The 14,217-nt window shown below is 45.4% G+C and overlaps 1 protein-coding gene across 4 annotated transcripts; it reads right to left on the reverse strand.

Moving 5' to 3' along the window:
- Positions 1–4,517: 4,517 nt before the first annotated feature.
- LOC138953456 (C-type lectin domain family 4 member F-like) lies at positions 4,518–13,980 on the reverse strand. 4 transcript variants are annotated; one of them, XR_011451532.1, is made up of 9 exons: positions 13,847–13,980; positions 13,112–13,133; positions 12,284–12,443; positions 11,723–11,829; positions 9,539–9,673; positions 8,570–8,719; positions 7,607–7,687; positions 6,898–7,074; positions 6,186–6,326 (listed from the first exon to the last, which is right to left on the reverse strand). XR_011451532.1 is itself a non-coding variant. In XM_070325278.1 (8 exons), the coding sequence occupies exons 1-8, from the start codon at positions 13,937–13,939 to the stop codon at positions 4,533–4,535; spliced, it is 900 nt and encodes a 299-aa protein (XP_070181379.1). In that variant the 5' UTR covers positions 13,940–13,980; the 3' UTR covers positions 4,518–4,532. The 4 variants fall into 4 exon arrangements, 3 of the variants coding, with proteins under 3 accessions (XP_070181379.1, XP_070181378.1, XP_070181380.1); XM_070325278.1 differs by lacking the exons at positions 6,186–6,326; positions 6,898–7,074 and adding an exon at positions 4,518–4,687 and having other exon boundaries at positions 9,542–9,673; XM_070325277.1 differs by lacking the exons at positions 6,186–6,326; positions 6,898–7,074 and adding an exon at positions 4,518–4,687.
- Positions 13,981–14,217: the final 237 nt, after the last annotated feature.

Consider the following 14,217-nt stretch of genomic DNA (forward strand, 5'->3'; position numbering starts at 1 on the left):
ACAGGGCATATCCATGTTGTCTTAATCTGTCACACAGTCTGGCTGATCTGGCATGTGGAAGAAAGTGACCGCAAGTTTAGAAAACCGCAAGATATCCCAAAGCAGACAAAACCGTACGAATTTCGGTACTGAAATCTGCAGTAAACACTTACGATCAGTTCACTTAACACTGTACTGTTCCTCAAGGTGTGATCTCTGCGGGAGATGGCTGCTACTTGCTGCAGGACCCGGGGCAGCAAAGCATGACATTCCCAGCCATGCAGACCGAGTGTCAGAGGCGTGACGGCTACCTGGCCAGTCTCAATACGCCCAGGGAGTGGACGAGCTTGTGGAACGTGCTGCAACACGGATCATGGAGGAGGGTCATGCTCGGCCTCCAACCCGCCAGGTCATTGTCTCCAAACATGTAGGTACAGGTCATTATTACCCTTAGTGGGGTGATGCTCGGCCTGCAACCCGCCAGGTCATTGTCTTCAAACATGTAGGTACAGGTCTTGATTACCCTTAGTGGGGTGATGCTCGTTCGGCAACCCGCCAGGTCATTGTCTCCAAACATGTAGGTACAGGTCTTGATTACCCTTAGTGGGGTGATGCTCGGCCTGCAACCCGCCAGGTCATTGTCTCCAAACATGTAGGTACAGGTCTTGATTACCCTTAGTGGGGTGATGCTCGGCCTGCAACCCACCAGGTCATTGTCTTCAAACATGTAGGTACAGGTCTTGATTACCCTTAGTGGGGTGATGCTCGGTCTGCAACCCACCAGGTCATTGTCTTCAAACATGTAGGTACAGGTCTTGATTACCCTTAGTGGGGTGATGCTCGGCCTGCAACCCGCCAGGTCATTGTCTTCAAACATGTAGGTACAGGTCTTGATTACCCTTAGTGGGGTGATGCTCGGCCTGCAACCCGCCAGGTCACTGTCTTCAAACATGTAGGTACAGGTCTTGATTACCCTCAGTGGGGTGATGCTCGGCCTGCAACACGGATCATGGAGGAGGGTCATGCTCGGCATGCAACCCGCCAGGTCACTGTCTCCAAACATGTAGGTACAGGTCTTGATTACCCTTAGTGGGGTGATGCACGGACTGCAACCCGCCAGGTCATTGTCTCCAAACATGTAGGTACAGGTCTTCTTTAATACCCTTTGTGGGGTGATGCTCGGCCTACAACCCGGCAGGATATCTGGGCCAAACATGTAGGTACAGATCTTTATTATCCTCACTCGGTGTCAGTGCGGTAATGATCGGCCTGCAGCCCGCCAGTTCGTTTTCACCAAACATGTAGGTACCGGTCTTGATTACCCTTAGTACGTGATACTTAGGCTGCAACTCGTCCAAGTGGAAAAATGGTTACATCCCATGTAAATGCCTGGGAAGCTACGTGTTGGTTGACACAATCGTGTGCAAGAGAAGGACGGCATTGTGAAAGTCCAAACTTGTTGCTGGGCGACGTATATGTATTAGGAATAAAATTTAAATCCGATCGGAATGAATTGAATATCTGTGTGCAGGTACCGGGACACTTTCGTCTGGGCTGATAAAACCGTGGCTTTCTATCTCGTTCTGAACAACATACAATGTGGTGAAATGTGCGTTTTCTTCCAGGGTGAGTATAAATGTAAAAAAACTACTTTTGTTTTAGTTTTTAAAGCTTTTATGCTCCGAAAATAGATATTTGGGTATTTTTTAAACCCTGTTTTCATATTAATTGTAGCTGTAAAAGGATTTGACACACAATTGCAGTCATATATCCAACCAAACAGGAAGTGCCATCTTAAAGACCCAACGAGCCGTGGAATGTACTGTGAAACAAAACTATATTTCACACACACTATTAAAATGTTTGTCATATTTCAAGGAAAGTTATCCAGCCTGCAGAGTTGAAGCAATTATTGTGTTCTCATGCAGGTACTAACTACTCGATTTTTTCTCTTCAGAAAATAAACAAAGCTTAAATAAGCACGCTTTTGTTGTGATGTTGCTGCTGTTGTTGTTCTTAGTCAGTCAGAGTCAGCTTATTTTTCTCTCGCTCTAAGCAGCAGTAATTTATTATGGATGTTTCGCCTCCTCAGATTATGTTGGCAATCCCGAGTTGTCGTCAAATAGCTGCTACATACAGCAGGCTGACTCAAAGTACCTCTGTGAACTGGACAAGAAACAACATCCTGTGGCATCAACTGCAACAATTCAGGTAACGTTGAAGGATAGTACCTTCTTCTTGTTGTCGATCACACGTTTATATTGCCAGCCCGGACAGCGAGACAAATGATACTGTCTTCTCCGGGTCCTGCTTTCCTCCATACAGCTAGCAGCGGAGGGGTGCTGCAGTTGGCCACATGGTTTTCCCTGGGCTTTCTAAGATGCGGCATCTCTGGAGGATGTGTGGTCTGTGGTTTGATCCTCAAGACCACAGCTGCAAATAGGCGAATTTCGTAAATAACTCGTCAGGGTTTACATTGGCTGTTGAAGAGTTGTATGTCCATAAGGTGGGACAGGCACACTTTATATATAGCTCTAATAAACAAATATGCGTAAGCGCTCTCAATACAGATTACATGCACAACAAAAGCTGCGTAAACAATTGATTTCCAGGCACCTGAGAGAATAAACAAGCGACTTTTATCCTCTGTAGCTCAGGGGAAATGATCACATGCAGTCACACCGTTATCGCTGCAGTCAATTATTCTCTGCGATTGGCATGTTTCTGCTCGATAACATGCCTTTGTCTTTAACTGTAACTACGGGGCAGCTAGACTGATGACGTAGAGAGTTAATTTGGGACACTATTCTTGAATGTTTCCACAATTTAGTTAACAAAACCGTCCAGAGAGCCAATCGTCAGCCTCGTGCAGTGTCCTTTCGGTCACATGACTCACGACTTCCTGGCGTGTGACGTCAGGAGCGACTGCTGGGTGAGAGACGCGGACAACTCTTCGTGTCGAGCGCCCCCTGGTTCGTCACTCCCAGCACACTTCCGCTGCGCTACCGGAGTGGGTGACCTCCCTTACTCGTTGGTGTGTGATCATATTCAGGATTGCTCTGATGGCAGCGACGAAGACTTCTGTTGGTTTCCCGCCTGCGTCAGCGGCGAGTTCCGATGCCGAAATGGACAAGTATGGCTTTTTAACATATTTTCTCTTTTCATACTTCGGAGTGCTCTGTAGTACGACCTTAACGAACCGCATCAGCGAGTTAATAATCAAGGAGCTTACTTTCAACAGAACTGCTCAGTTCATTCTGCCGAATCTCTTTTAAGAATATCTTAAAAGCAAGAAAACATAAAACTTTTCATTTGTTCAGGTTTTAATGAATGTAATGTGAGTTCAGCGCATGGATATTTGAGCTGCCCGAAGCAAACTGTTCAGTAGCAGTTAGCTAAGCTGTATTACCATTTCTTCTTTCTCTTCTGTCGTTGTTTCTCAGTGTGTTTCAACAGAAAAGCTGTGCGATGGCCAACAACGATGCCGTGACGACTCTCACAAAGAGGCGTGTATGTGGAAACACAAACCATCAGTAAAAACACCACTGCCCCCAAAGCAAGTTGACCTAGATGCTCAAGGCAGTTTGACTGTCCACGAAAACTCGAAGGTGCACATTTCAAACGGCACAATTACATGCCCAGAAACGCACTTTCGCTGTGCTGAACAGGACTACCACTGTCTCCCCGTTTACCTCCGGTGTAATGGCATGAACGACTGCCCTGGCAAAGAGGACGAAGTAAATTGTCATGGTTACGACTGTGTCGGTTTTTACCGTTGTCTCGGGTCCAAAGTTTGCGTTCACCCCGATCACATGTGTGACGGCTTGTTCCAGTGCCCTGGACAGGATGATGAACTGCTGTGTGACGTTCAATGTCCAAACAACTGCACGTACTACGGTCTGGCTTTTACCTGCACTGCTGCCTTTGTTGCTGGAGATTTTCCGGGTCTAAGGTATCTGGATGCCCGTGGAACATTCATGACCTTTTTGGATGTAGAGAACAATTCAATGCTGATCCATTTGAGCCTGGCAGAATGTGATCTGACGTTCTTGCCTTACGTGACCTTCCTCAATTTGAGAAGCTTAGACCTCAGCGACAATTTGATTGCTTCTGTCAACGGCAGTCATCTACTTGGTCTATTCAATCTTCAGTCCCTGTCTCTTGCTGGAAATCCGCTGTCGCACTTTCAAGCACACTCAGGTTCGGAGTCGTACATGGACATTCGTACATTGGACTTGTCCAGGTGCGCTCTGGCCTTCCTGAATGTCGAAAACATGGCTGTGTTTAGAAATACTCGAGAACTCAATCTGTCAGATAGTGTTGTGGACGAAATCAGTGAAGCAGGGTTTGGTGTTTTCGCGGGTCTTCAAACACTAGACGTGCGAGGTTGTCCGGTCTCGCTGTTTCCGCGTGGAGTTCTAAAAGGCCTCAATCAGCTGAGGAGAGTGTACGCTGACAACTACAAACTGTGCTGCCCAGCCACACTGCCCGTCGGTTTCCCTGCGTCCAGCTGTGATGCCCAGTCTGACGAAGTTTCCTCCTGTGACACGCTCTTACGATCCGATTTCTTTCGCATGTTTCTCTACGTCTTTGCCGTGATGTCTCTGTTTGGGAACGCAGGGAGCTTTGTGTACCGCGTCTTTGTCAGCAAGGGCAGGAGTGACCAAGGGTTCGGCGTCTTTGTGACTCACCTGTGCGTGTCGGATTTCCTCATGGGTGTGTACCTGACCACGATTGGCGTGGTGGACAGGATGTACCAGGGAGCGTACCTGTGGGAGGACGTGCGGTGGAGAAACAGTGTGGCTTGTAAAACGTTCGGCTTTCTTTCCCTGCTGTCCTGTGAGGTGTCCGCTTTCATCATCTGCCTCATCACTCTCGATCGCTTTCTCGTCTTGCGTTTTCCCTTCAGCGACTTCCACTTCAAGCAGAACTCTGCCCGCATCGCGTGTGGACTGTCTTGGCTGGCTGGGCTTCTCCTCGCCCTGGTTCCCTTGCTGCCCGTCACGCGGCACTGGGAGTTCTACAAGCAGACCAGCATCTGCATCCCGCTGCCCGTCACGAGGCAGCAGTTCAGAGGCCTTGCTTACTCCTTCGGCGTGATGATCGTCCTCAACTCGGTCCTGTTCCTGCTGATCGCCGCGGGGCAAGCGGTCATCTACCATTCCATCCGGATCAACAGCATCACCATGGCGGACACGTCCAGGTCGTCGTCCAAGGACCTCGCCATCGCCAGGCGCCTCATCACCATCGCCATGTCCGACTTCCTCTGCTGGTTCCCCATCGGATTCCTGGGCGTGCTGGCCTCGCAGAACGTCCCTGTCCCCGGCGAGGTCAACGTGGCCTTGGCCATCTTCATGTTGCCGCTCAACTCGGCGCTCAACCCTTTTCTCTACACCCTCAACATCATCAGGGAACGGCGGCAGAAAGCTCAGTTCAAGAGACTCCAGACGTTATTTCAGAGCCAGGTGCAGCAGAAACGCACGTGCACTTCTGGTATTCAGCAGCGCTCAGCAATCAGTGATGTTGTGTAGTGCTTTTGCGGGATGACTTCGGAGTCTAACTTTTTCAACAAATTTTACATGCGAAGTACTGACGACAAACAGCGTGCATAGAAGAACAGCAACGATAGTAACGTCTTGACTATGGGGGTATCAACTCGGGCTGCAGGTCTAAACTGCCTATCCGTGTGCTCTGGATAGTAAACAGCTACAACACTATTTAGAGGATAATGTTTAGGTCGACCCGTTGCATGCGCACGAGCGTGTGCGTGTATGTTTGTGTGTGTACGTGTGTGATTGTTTCTGTCTATGTATGTGAATGGGGGTGGATGTGGGTGTGTGTGTTGGTGTGGGTGGAGGTGTATAAGCGCCTATATAAATATATATTTTCCTCAATAAGAGTGCTCGATTGTAAATCAATTCGAGATCGCCACAGAAATCAAGCCCCGCGCTCAACACACAATTAGATAGACTGTCACATGTTGACAAATTAAGGGTATATGAATGCTCACAGACAAACATGGACAGTTACACTGATAGTGAATAATGTACAAATACAAATACAGACAGACGGACAAATAAACAGAGGAAAGGAAAACGTACCCAAGATTGAATTCAATGACATTAATGACAACACGATTTCTATTTGATTTGTGATCAATTTTATTTCCTCGGATCAATTTCATATGCATGAAAAGCACAATTAACCGAATTGATGCGAAGAAAAAGGTATGTGATGTTGAACAGAACAGCGACAAATAATTCCCCGTACGGAAGTGGCGAAAGGATATCTCCTGTTGACGGTCATGTCTACTCCATCCGTCGGCAGGTTTCTGGTTTGAAAGGTATCTGGAGAGTGGACACAGTGTGTGAAGGCGAGGTGAACTGTTACTGCTGATCGAAGATGGCTAAAACTATTGAAACGAACATTATTTGAAATGAGTGTCGTAACCTGTCGCCTTCTGACACAACCAGAGATAGACCGTGTCAGACACACTTTCACAAAACACTCCCACACACACACACTCCCCCACACACACACACACCCATACATACACAAACACTCCCACACACACACACTCCCCCACACACACACACACCCATACACACGCACGATAGCATTCTGTTCTTTTATTTAAAAAGTAATTAACTCTTTCATTAATTGGCTCGCTGTTTTCAAAGAGAGAGAGAGAGAGAGAGAGAGAGAGAGAGAGAGTTGTATTGAATTGAATTGAACTTTATTTAACAAGGATTAAGATTTAAGGCTACGCCTTTTCTTACAATCTGTCCTTGATGTGTGAGAGAGAGAGAGAGAGAGAGAGAGAGAGAGAGAGAGAGAGAGAGAGAGAGAGAGAAAGAGAGAAAGAGAGAGAGAGACACACACACAGAGACAGAGAGTTTATGACATTATCAAACGTACCCGGCTCACATAAGAAGATGCAATCTTCGCATATCATCCGTACGAGGTCTGAATGTCAGAAAGGACACTGCCAGAATCACCCCATGTCATCAGCCCCACGTGCAGCACGCCCGCTGGATGTTCCACTTTCACGTCAAGGCTCCCCATGCTGAGCGACGTATTGTAGGTCACCCATACCTGCTGCGTGTTTATGTCTTGTTTGGTTTTGAACATGTATGATGATGGGAGAAAGCGATACCGATGAAGGAATAATGGTGACGCTCTACAATGATGATGAACACTCTTTGTGGGGCGTACAGTGACGTAGTGATGACAAATGAAGGGCATGACTGTGATGAAGCTATACTGACACTGAACATACTTTTGTGCGTTTGGCGATGTGGTGATCAGTAATGAAGGGAATATGGTGAAGATACACTGGTGCAGAACACTCTTTTGGAGCGTTCGGCGATGTGGTGATGAACGAATGAAGATGAGGACAATACAAAACAGACAAACGAGAGCGTTTATACAAAACAAAACGAGACAAACACACCACAGAAGCAAATTTCCAAACCAGCCTAAACCTATCATTCGAGCACGGTACCTAACCTATACACCAGTTTCAGGTATGCGCCATTCACTGCCTAAATATCAATACTTACCAATGTATTCATACAGTTCTCACTACTCATAATACTGCACCGTGGCATGTTGCTAATGAACTTACGAGAAACCTCCTGCTGTGGTCGACCTGTGATGAACACGGGCATGCTTTGAACGCGGGGGTCAACTGACGGGGCAGCATCGGCTGCAAGCAAAACCACAACTTCCAGTTATTAGAGAGTGATGGATATTTTGTTGTAAACGTTATATACCCTTTGCACAGTTTCTGAGAGGTGAAGTAGCAGACAAGATTAATTGCAGCAAGATTTGAATTTAGTTTTTGAACCGAGAGGACTGAAAATGTGATGTATTCATACATAATTGCAGAAATTATCTTTACAAATGAAAACAGATTTGAAATACTGCGAAAAAAAGAAGAATCACTATTGGTACAAACACATACAACCACAAAAATATATTCGACAAACACATGTGCAAGCTGGTTCCGCTGTGGAGATATTCCCATTGCATTCGGGATGATCTGGGAACGACCACTAGTACAGAGAAACATATTGACCAAAAGGTTTACAAGCTAGTTCCGCGTTGGAGGTATTCTCATTGCTGTTGGGATGATCTGCAAACGACTACTAGAGAAACCTATCGACAAAAAGGTTTATAAGCTGGTTCCACTGTGGATATAATTTCATTGCAGTCAGGGTGATCTGGAAACGACCACTAAAGAAACATAAATAGAAAGGTTTATAAGCTGGTTCCGCTGTGGAGATATTCTCATAGCAGTCGTGATGATCTGGAACCAACACAAGAGAAATATTGTTACAAAAAGGTTTACAAGCTGTTTCTGCTGTGGAAGTATTCTCATTGCAGTCGGGATAATCTAGAAACGACCACAAGAGAAACATATTGAGATTGTTTCGCTTTGGAGGTATTCTAATTGCAGGCAAGATTACGACCACTTGAACATATCGACAAGAAGCTATAGTTCCGCGTTGGAGGTACATGTATTCTCATTGCAGTCGGGATGGTCTGGAATACGCACAGCCTTGAAGATGAATGGAGACAGACTAACCTATGGAGACTGGAGCGACCGTTGTCACAGGTGGCATGGTCTGGGTGGTCATCATCATGGGACTGGTTCCCATGGTCTGGGTCAGCATGGGTCTGGTCATCATGGTCGTCGGTGCGGTCGTGGGTGGGGGTGATACTGTGGTAACTATTGCTGTTGAAACAGTTAGGGTTGTCATGGGTTACAGGTGTCCTACTGCTGTTGAAACAGTTAGGGTTGTCATGGGTTAAATGATTGTGTTAATTACGCATTATGTAAATCATCACGAATTTAAGACCGGCACGGTGGCCTAGTGGTAAGGCGTCCGCCCCGTGATCGGGAGGTCGTGGGTTCGAACCCCGGCCGGGTCATACCTAACTAAGACTTTAAAATTGGCAATCTAGTGGCTGCTCCGCCTGGCGTCTGGCATTATGGGGTTAGTGCTAGGACTGGTTGGTACGGTGTCAGAATAATGTGACTGGGTGAGACATGAAGCCTGTGCTGCGACTTCTGTCTTGTGTGTGGCGCACGTTAAATGTCAAAGCAGCAGCGCCCTGATATGGCCCTTCGTGGTCGGCTGGGCGTTAAGCAAACAAACAAAAAAAATCACGAATTTCAACGCCTTCATATGCGATAGGCTCTTGAGCATCCTTCCACTTGGACACATTAACAAAATCAACAATGGAGCTGTTCCTGGGCAGCGTTGAATATTACTCTACAGAAAGACGGACAAAATATGGACAGCCTTGTTGGCACAGCGATTAACGTACTTCCTTGATTTGTTTGCCCCCTCCTCCTCCTCCCCCAACCCTCACCTCCCAAAAAAATATCCCCCAAAACAACAACAATAAAAACAGAGAGAAAACAAACAAACAAACAAACTAACAAAAAAGAAACAAAAAAAGAAAAGAAACACAGGCAAAAAAAGGCCGGTTAAAAAAAATCTTTAACGAAGGACAGAGAACAAAATGCACACAGACTATGGGTTCTTACGACCGGTTGCGGCCCTCTTGCAGACGAATCTCTTGGAGTTGAGGTCGCAGTGGTTGTCTCTCCACAGGCCGTGGTTATTGACGTAGGCACAGTCTGCCTCGTTGGCCTCGTCTGTGCTCTGGTTGTCTGGTTCTCCTGGAAATATTTCTCAAATTTTCAAGAGTTTATCATCCCATTGTTAAGACATTCGGGTCGCTTCCTCTTATTGGATAATTCACATCAACTGAAAGTTGTGCTACCCATGTGTGTGTGTGTGTGTGTGTGTGTGTGTGTGTGTGTGTGTGTGTGTGTGTGTGTGTGTGTGTGTGTGTGTGTGTGTGTGTGTGTTATCAGCAACTCGTACTTCTGGCAGAATAACCGAGGTATTTGATATGCTACAGCGGTGGGACATGGATAGCATCTCTTAGTCTGCACATAAAAGATGACCCGTGTTCGTCCCGGGTTGGATTCGAACCCGTGCTCAAAAGATCACAAAGTCAAGTGCTATACCAAGGAAGCTACTACCATGTCTTAAAGTTTGTTTTCTTCTACTTCCTTTACGCGAGTATGACCTACGTGATCAACATGTACAATGCTAGCATCGTTTTGTTCCTTCAGGAATTCAACGGAGGGAAGGAAGGACGAATGCACACACAAAGATATAAAGATGCATGGATATACTGACGATGTTCTTATTGAAAACTAAACGCATACATACACAAACACATACGTTCACACAAACACACACCAACACACGCGTGCAAAGTGTTCAAAGAATCAAAAGAAGAGCTTGAACGCGCCCAAAACAAAACAAGCTCTTTTTTTGCCTGCGAATTACGATCTCGTGCAAAGGTCAAATAATCTGCAGATTTGCACACACAAAAAAGAGAAAGAGAAAAAACAAGTCGCGTAAGGCGAAAATACATTTAGTCAAGCTGTCGTACTCACAGAATGAAACTGAGCGCACTGCATTTTTTTCACAAAGACCGTATACTCATAGCATCGTCAGTCCACCGCTCGTGGCAAAGGCAGTGAAATTGACTAGCCAGGATAGCGCGGTAGTGGTTGCGCTGAGCAGGATAGCACGTCTTTCTGTATCTCTGTTCTTTCAACTTTCTGAGCTTGTTTTTAATTCAAACTTATCATATCTATATGTTTTTAGAATCAGGAACCGACAAGGAATAAGATGAAATTGTTTTTAAATCAATTTTGGAAATTTAATTTTAATCATAATTGTTATATTTTTAATTTTCTGAGCTTGTTTTCAATCCAAACATAACATTCCTATATGTGTTTGGAACCAGAAAATAATGAAAAATAAGATGAAATTGTTTATGGATCGTTTCATAAAAAATAATTTTTATTATAATTTTCCGATTTTTAATGACCAAACTCATCAGGTAATTTCTAAGCCTCCAAGCTGAAATGCAATACCAAAGTCCGGCCTTCGTCGAAGATTGCTTGGCCAAAATTTCAATCAATTTCATTGAAAACTGATGGTGTCACTGTGACAGTGCCGCCTCAACTTTCACGAAAAGCCGGATGTGACGTCATCAAAGACATTTATCGAAAACGTAACTGGGGATATCATTCCCAGGAACTCTCATGTAAAGTTTTATGAAGATCGGTCCAGTAGTTTACTCTGAATCGCTATACACACACACACACACACACACACACACACAGAGTGTTGTTTACAGGCACTTCCAAGTCTTCCAAGGACTAGCACCAAAAGACCCCACTTTTGAGGACTCGTTTACTAATCGGTTTAGAAGAAAAAGTAAAGCAGATTTGTAATTAGCAGAGTGCCCTGATTGTTCATTTAACTAGTGATAATAAGTAGATGTGAAAACCAATAAACAACACTTCACAGCTGAGAGGCCAAAGCTTGATTTGTATGAAGGCTAACACACGAAGATTGAAAATTACGACTTTTGCGGACAAATTGCAGTTTTGGCGGGCCTTTTGAGGGGGTCTCCAGGTTGGCTGTGTGAACGTGATTCAGCCATAAAAAATTCAGCGGACGTCCGCTGAATTCTTGGGTCCGCGGAACACGGGTGTGTAACATAGAAATAGTCGGTAGAAGTAGGCCAACACATACACACACACACACACACACACACAGACACACACACATACACCACGACCCTCGTCTCTGTGTTAAAACATTTAGTCAAAACTTGACTAAATGTAAAAAGAGCTGACCTTTCCTCCAGTTGGTGTAGGACATTGATGATCCGTCCAGCCAGACGAATGTTCCCTCCGTGCCTCTGTCTGAAGCCCCCAGCCAGAATGCATGGCCGCCTGGCACCCTTGACAACGAAGAACAGATAGTCTTTGGCTTTTAGGGGTTAGTGGATCACATGCGACAGAGATAAAGATAGACAGACCATCCGTCAACCAGCCAGTCAGTCAACCAGCCAGTCAACCAGCAACCCACACAGTGACACATACGCACGCACGCTAGCATGCACGCACGCACACACACACACGCACGCACACACACACACACACACACACACCCACACAAACACACACACACACACACATGCACACGCACACACACACACACACACACACACACAACCCATCCCACACTCCCCATCCCCTTACTATCACCATGACAACAAACAACAAACCAAAAGCCATTTCGTCATCACTGGCGCCGGAGGCAATTGTAGTTTGACAACGCATGCGTATATCCCTTCAGCTGCCGTCAACCCCCACCACCACCACCACAACCAACGACAACAAAATACAACTCACAAGGCTCGGACGAAAGTCATTTCTTCCGCACTGCTGATGGAAGCAATGGTAGCCTGGCAACGCATGCATATCCCTTCAGCTGCAGTGAACGACTTGGTGTGGTCAAAGTAACCGTACTCGTTTCCACCGTGAGCTTGCCAGTTCATCAATTGACAGTCAGCTGAAGGAGCGTAAACGTAAAAAAAAAAAAAATCAGTACAGATGGATTTGTCATTCTATATAATATTTCACCTTCTTTATATGTATATTCCCGAATTAACCCCTCGGCCGAAGTGACGTCACATACTGAAAGAAGAACAACCGTTTGAGATTCACTTAGTGGGACGGTGAACCTCACACAGGGCTAAATCGGTGTGTTGCTCTTCTTTGTTGTTGTTATCGTCGTCGTCGTTGTTGTTGCTGCTGTCGCTGTCGTCGTCTTTTAGACGAATCTCTACGATATTAATAAAATAATCAAAGTAAAAGCAGCAACAATTGTAGGCTACTGACAATCTCCAGCTAGTCATGATCATGAACGCTCCAAGTTTACCATTACAGCATTAAAACACCTTCAATGAGAACAGATCCAACACACACTGGCATTGTTCAGCTCTGAAATTTGACACGCAAGCAAAATATCTTTTCCCCTTAATTTCTATTACCCCTCCAAAGTACGTCATTTCCTGTTCATGAAACAGTGAGGGTTCTCTTGTGTTGGTATCAACTTTTCTACCTTTTTCACGGACCCCATTGCATTCCATGACGGCTAAGTAATATCTGGACACAATATATAGGCCTACTGTCTTATCAAGATAATTATGGACAGAGAAAAACTTATGTAATACTTACGCCCCAGCTGCCGTCTCTGTCTCTGAAATAAGAACGCAAAGAAAATACTTAAAGTCTGACCAAAGGAACAATAAAAACAAAAGATTTCATAGAAAAATGTTGAAGCTTTACTTTCTGTTCTATTCCGTTGAGACCGTAACGTTCTATAAGATGATGGCGCTTTACGCACTGCCTCATTTTGACCCTTCAGTCTTAGGTTCTGAAAATCAGTTCCACTTTGTAAAACACCAATTTTACGCTTCTCATTATGATAAATTTTCCTGTTATGCACGACCAAAACAAAATCTGAAGGTTACAAAAAAGGTGATCTTGTCCACTTTCAGGTAATTGGCGGTAGGTGTCAAAGAAAGGGTTTCCGTGAGAAAAATGGAAATCTTTTTGCCTTGCACGTCTAGTCCTTCCGACTGAACTAAGTCGTCTGCAATGCGCTGCGGTATAAAATAAGCCCTCGGAGAAAAATATCGACATGTATTTCAAATTGCTTCTTGAGCTAAGCCAAACTCAAGCTTCATAATCTCTTGTGATATTTGTGGTTATGATTGCTTATACGTGGACTTTCTGTCAAACGAAATTGATCGTATTAAGACAACGTCTTCAGCAGCTGAGACCATCAACTTGAGCCTGAGAGAGAGAGAGAGAGAGAGAGAGAGAGAGAGAGAGAGAGAGAGAGAGAGAGAGAGAGAGAGAGAGAGAGAGAGTCTGGTAGACAGACGGACAATCAGAGAGAGCTGTTACCTCCAGAGACCCAGCGCTGACCGAAGCCGCAAACAACGCCAAAATCCACATGCAAGTCATGATGCCACAGGTTATTGTCCGGGATGTCTTCATGCTGTTTCTTCTTCCTTTTATACCCCTTCTCACCTGTATTGGGTTTCAGTCTGCCTGACATTGTTCAAACTGCAGAAGCTCACGGGTTTGATCACCAAGACCAGGTGAGCAAACTAGGCTTGACTTTGTTGTACTAAGCGTGTGTTTAGACGCTCAGGTGTACTACTGTTGTACGGTATGTTATGCCCAGTCACCAAGGGGGGCAATTTTGAGTGTCCCGCTGATAACACACCTAGTTTTCCGATAAACAAATCTCAGCTGCAGGTGATGAAATAAGA

The sequence above is a fragment of the Littorina saxatilis genome, linkage group LG17 (genome assembly GCF_037325665.1).
Source record: "Littorina saxatilis isolate snail1 linkage group LG17, US_GU_Lsax_2.0, whole genome shotgun sequence".
Classification (NCBI taxonomy): Eukaryota; Metazoa; Mollusca; class Gastropoda; order Littorinimorpha; family Littorinidae; genus Littorina; species Littorina saxatilis.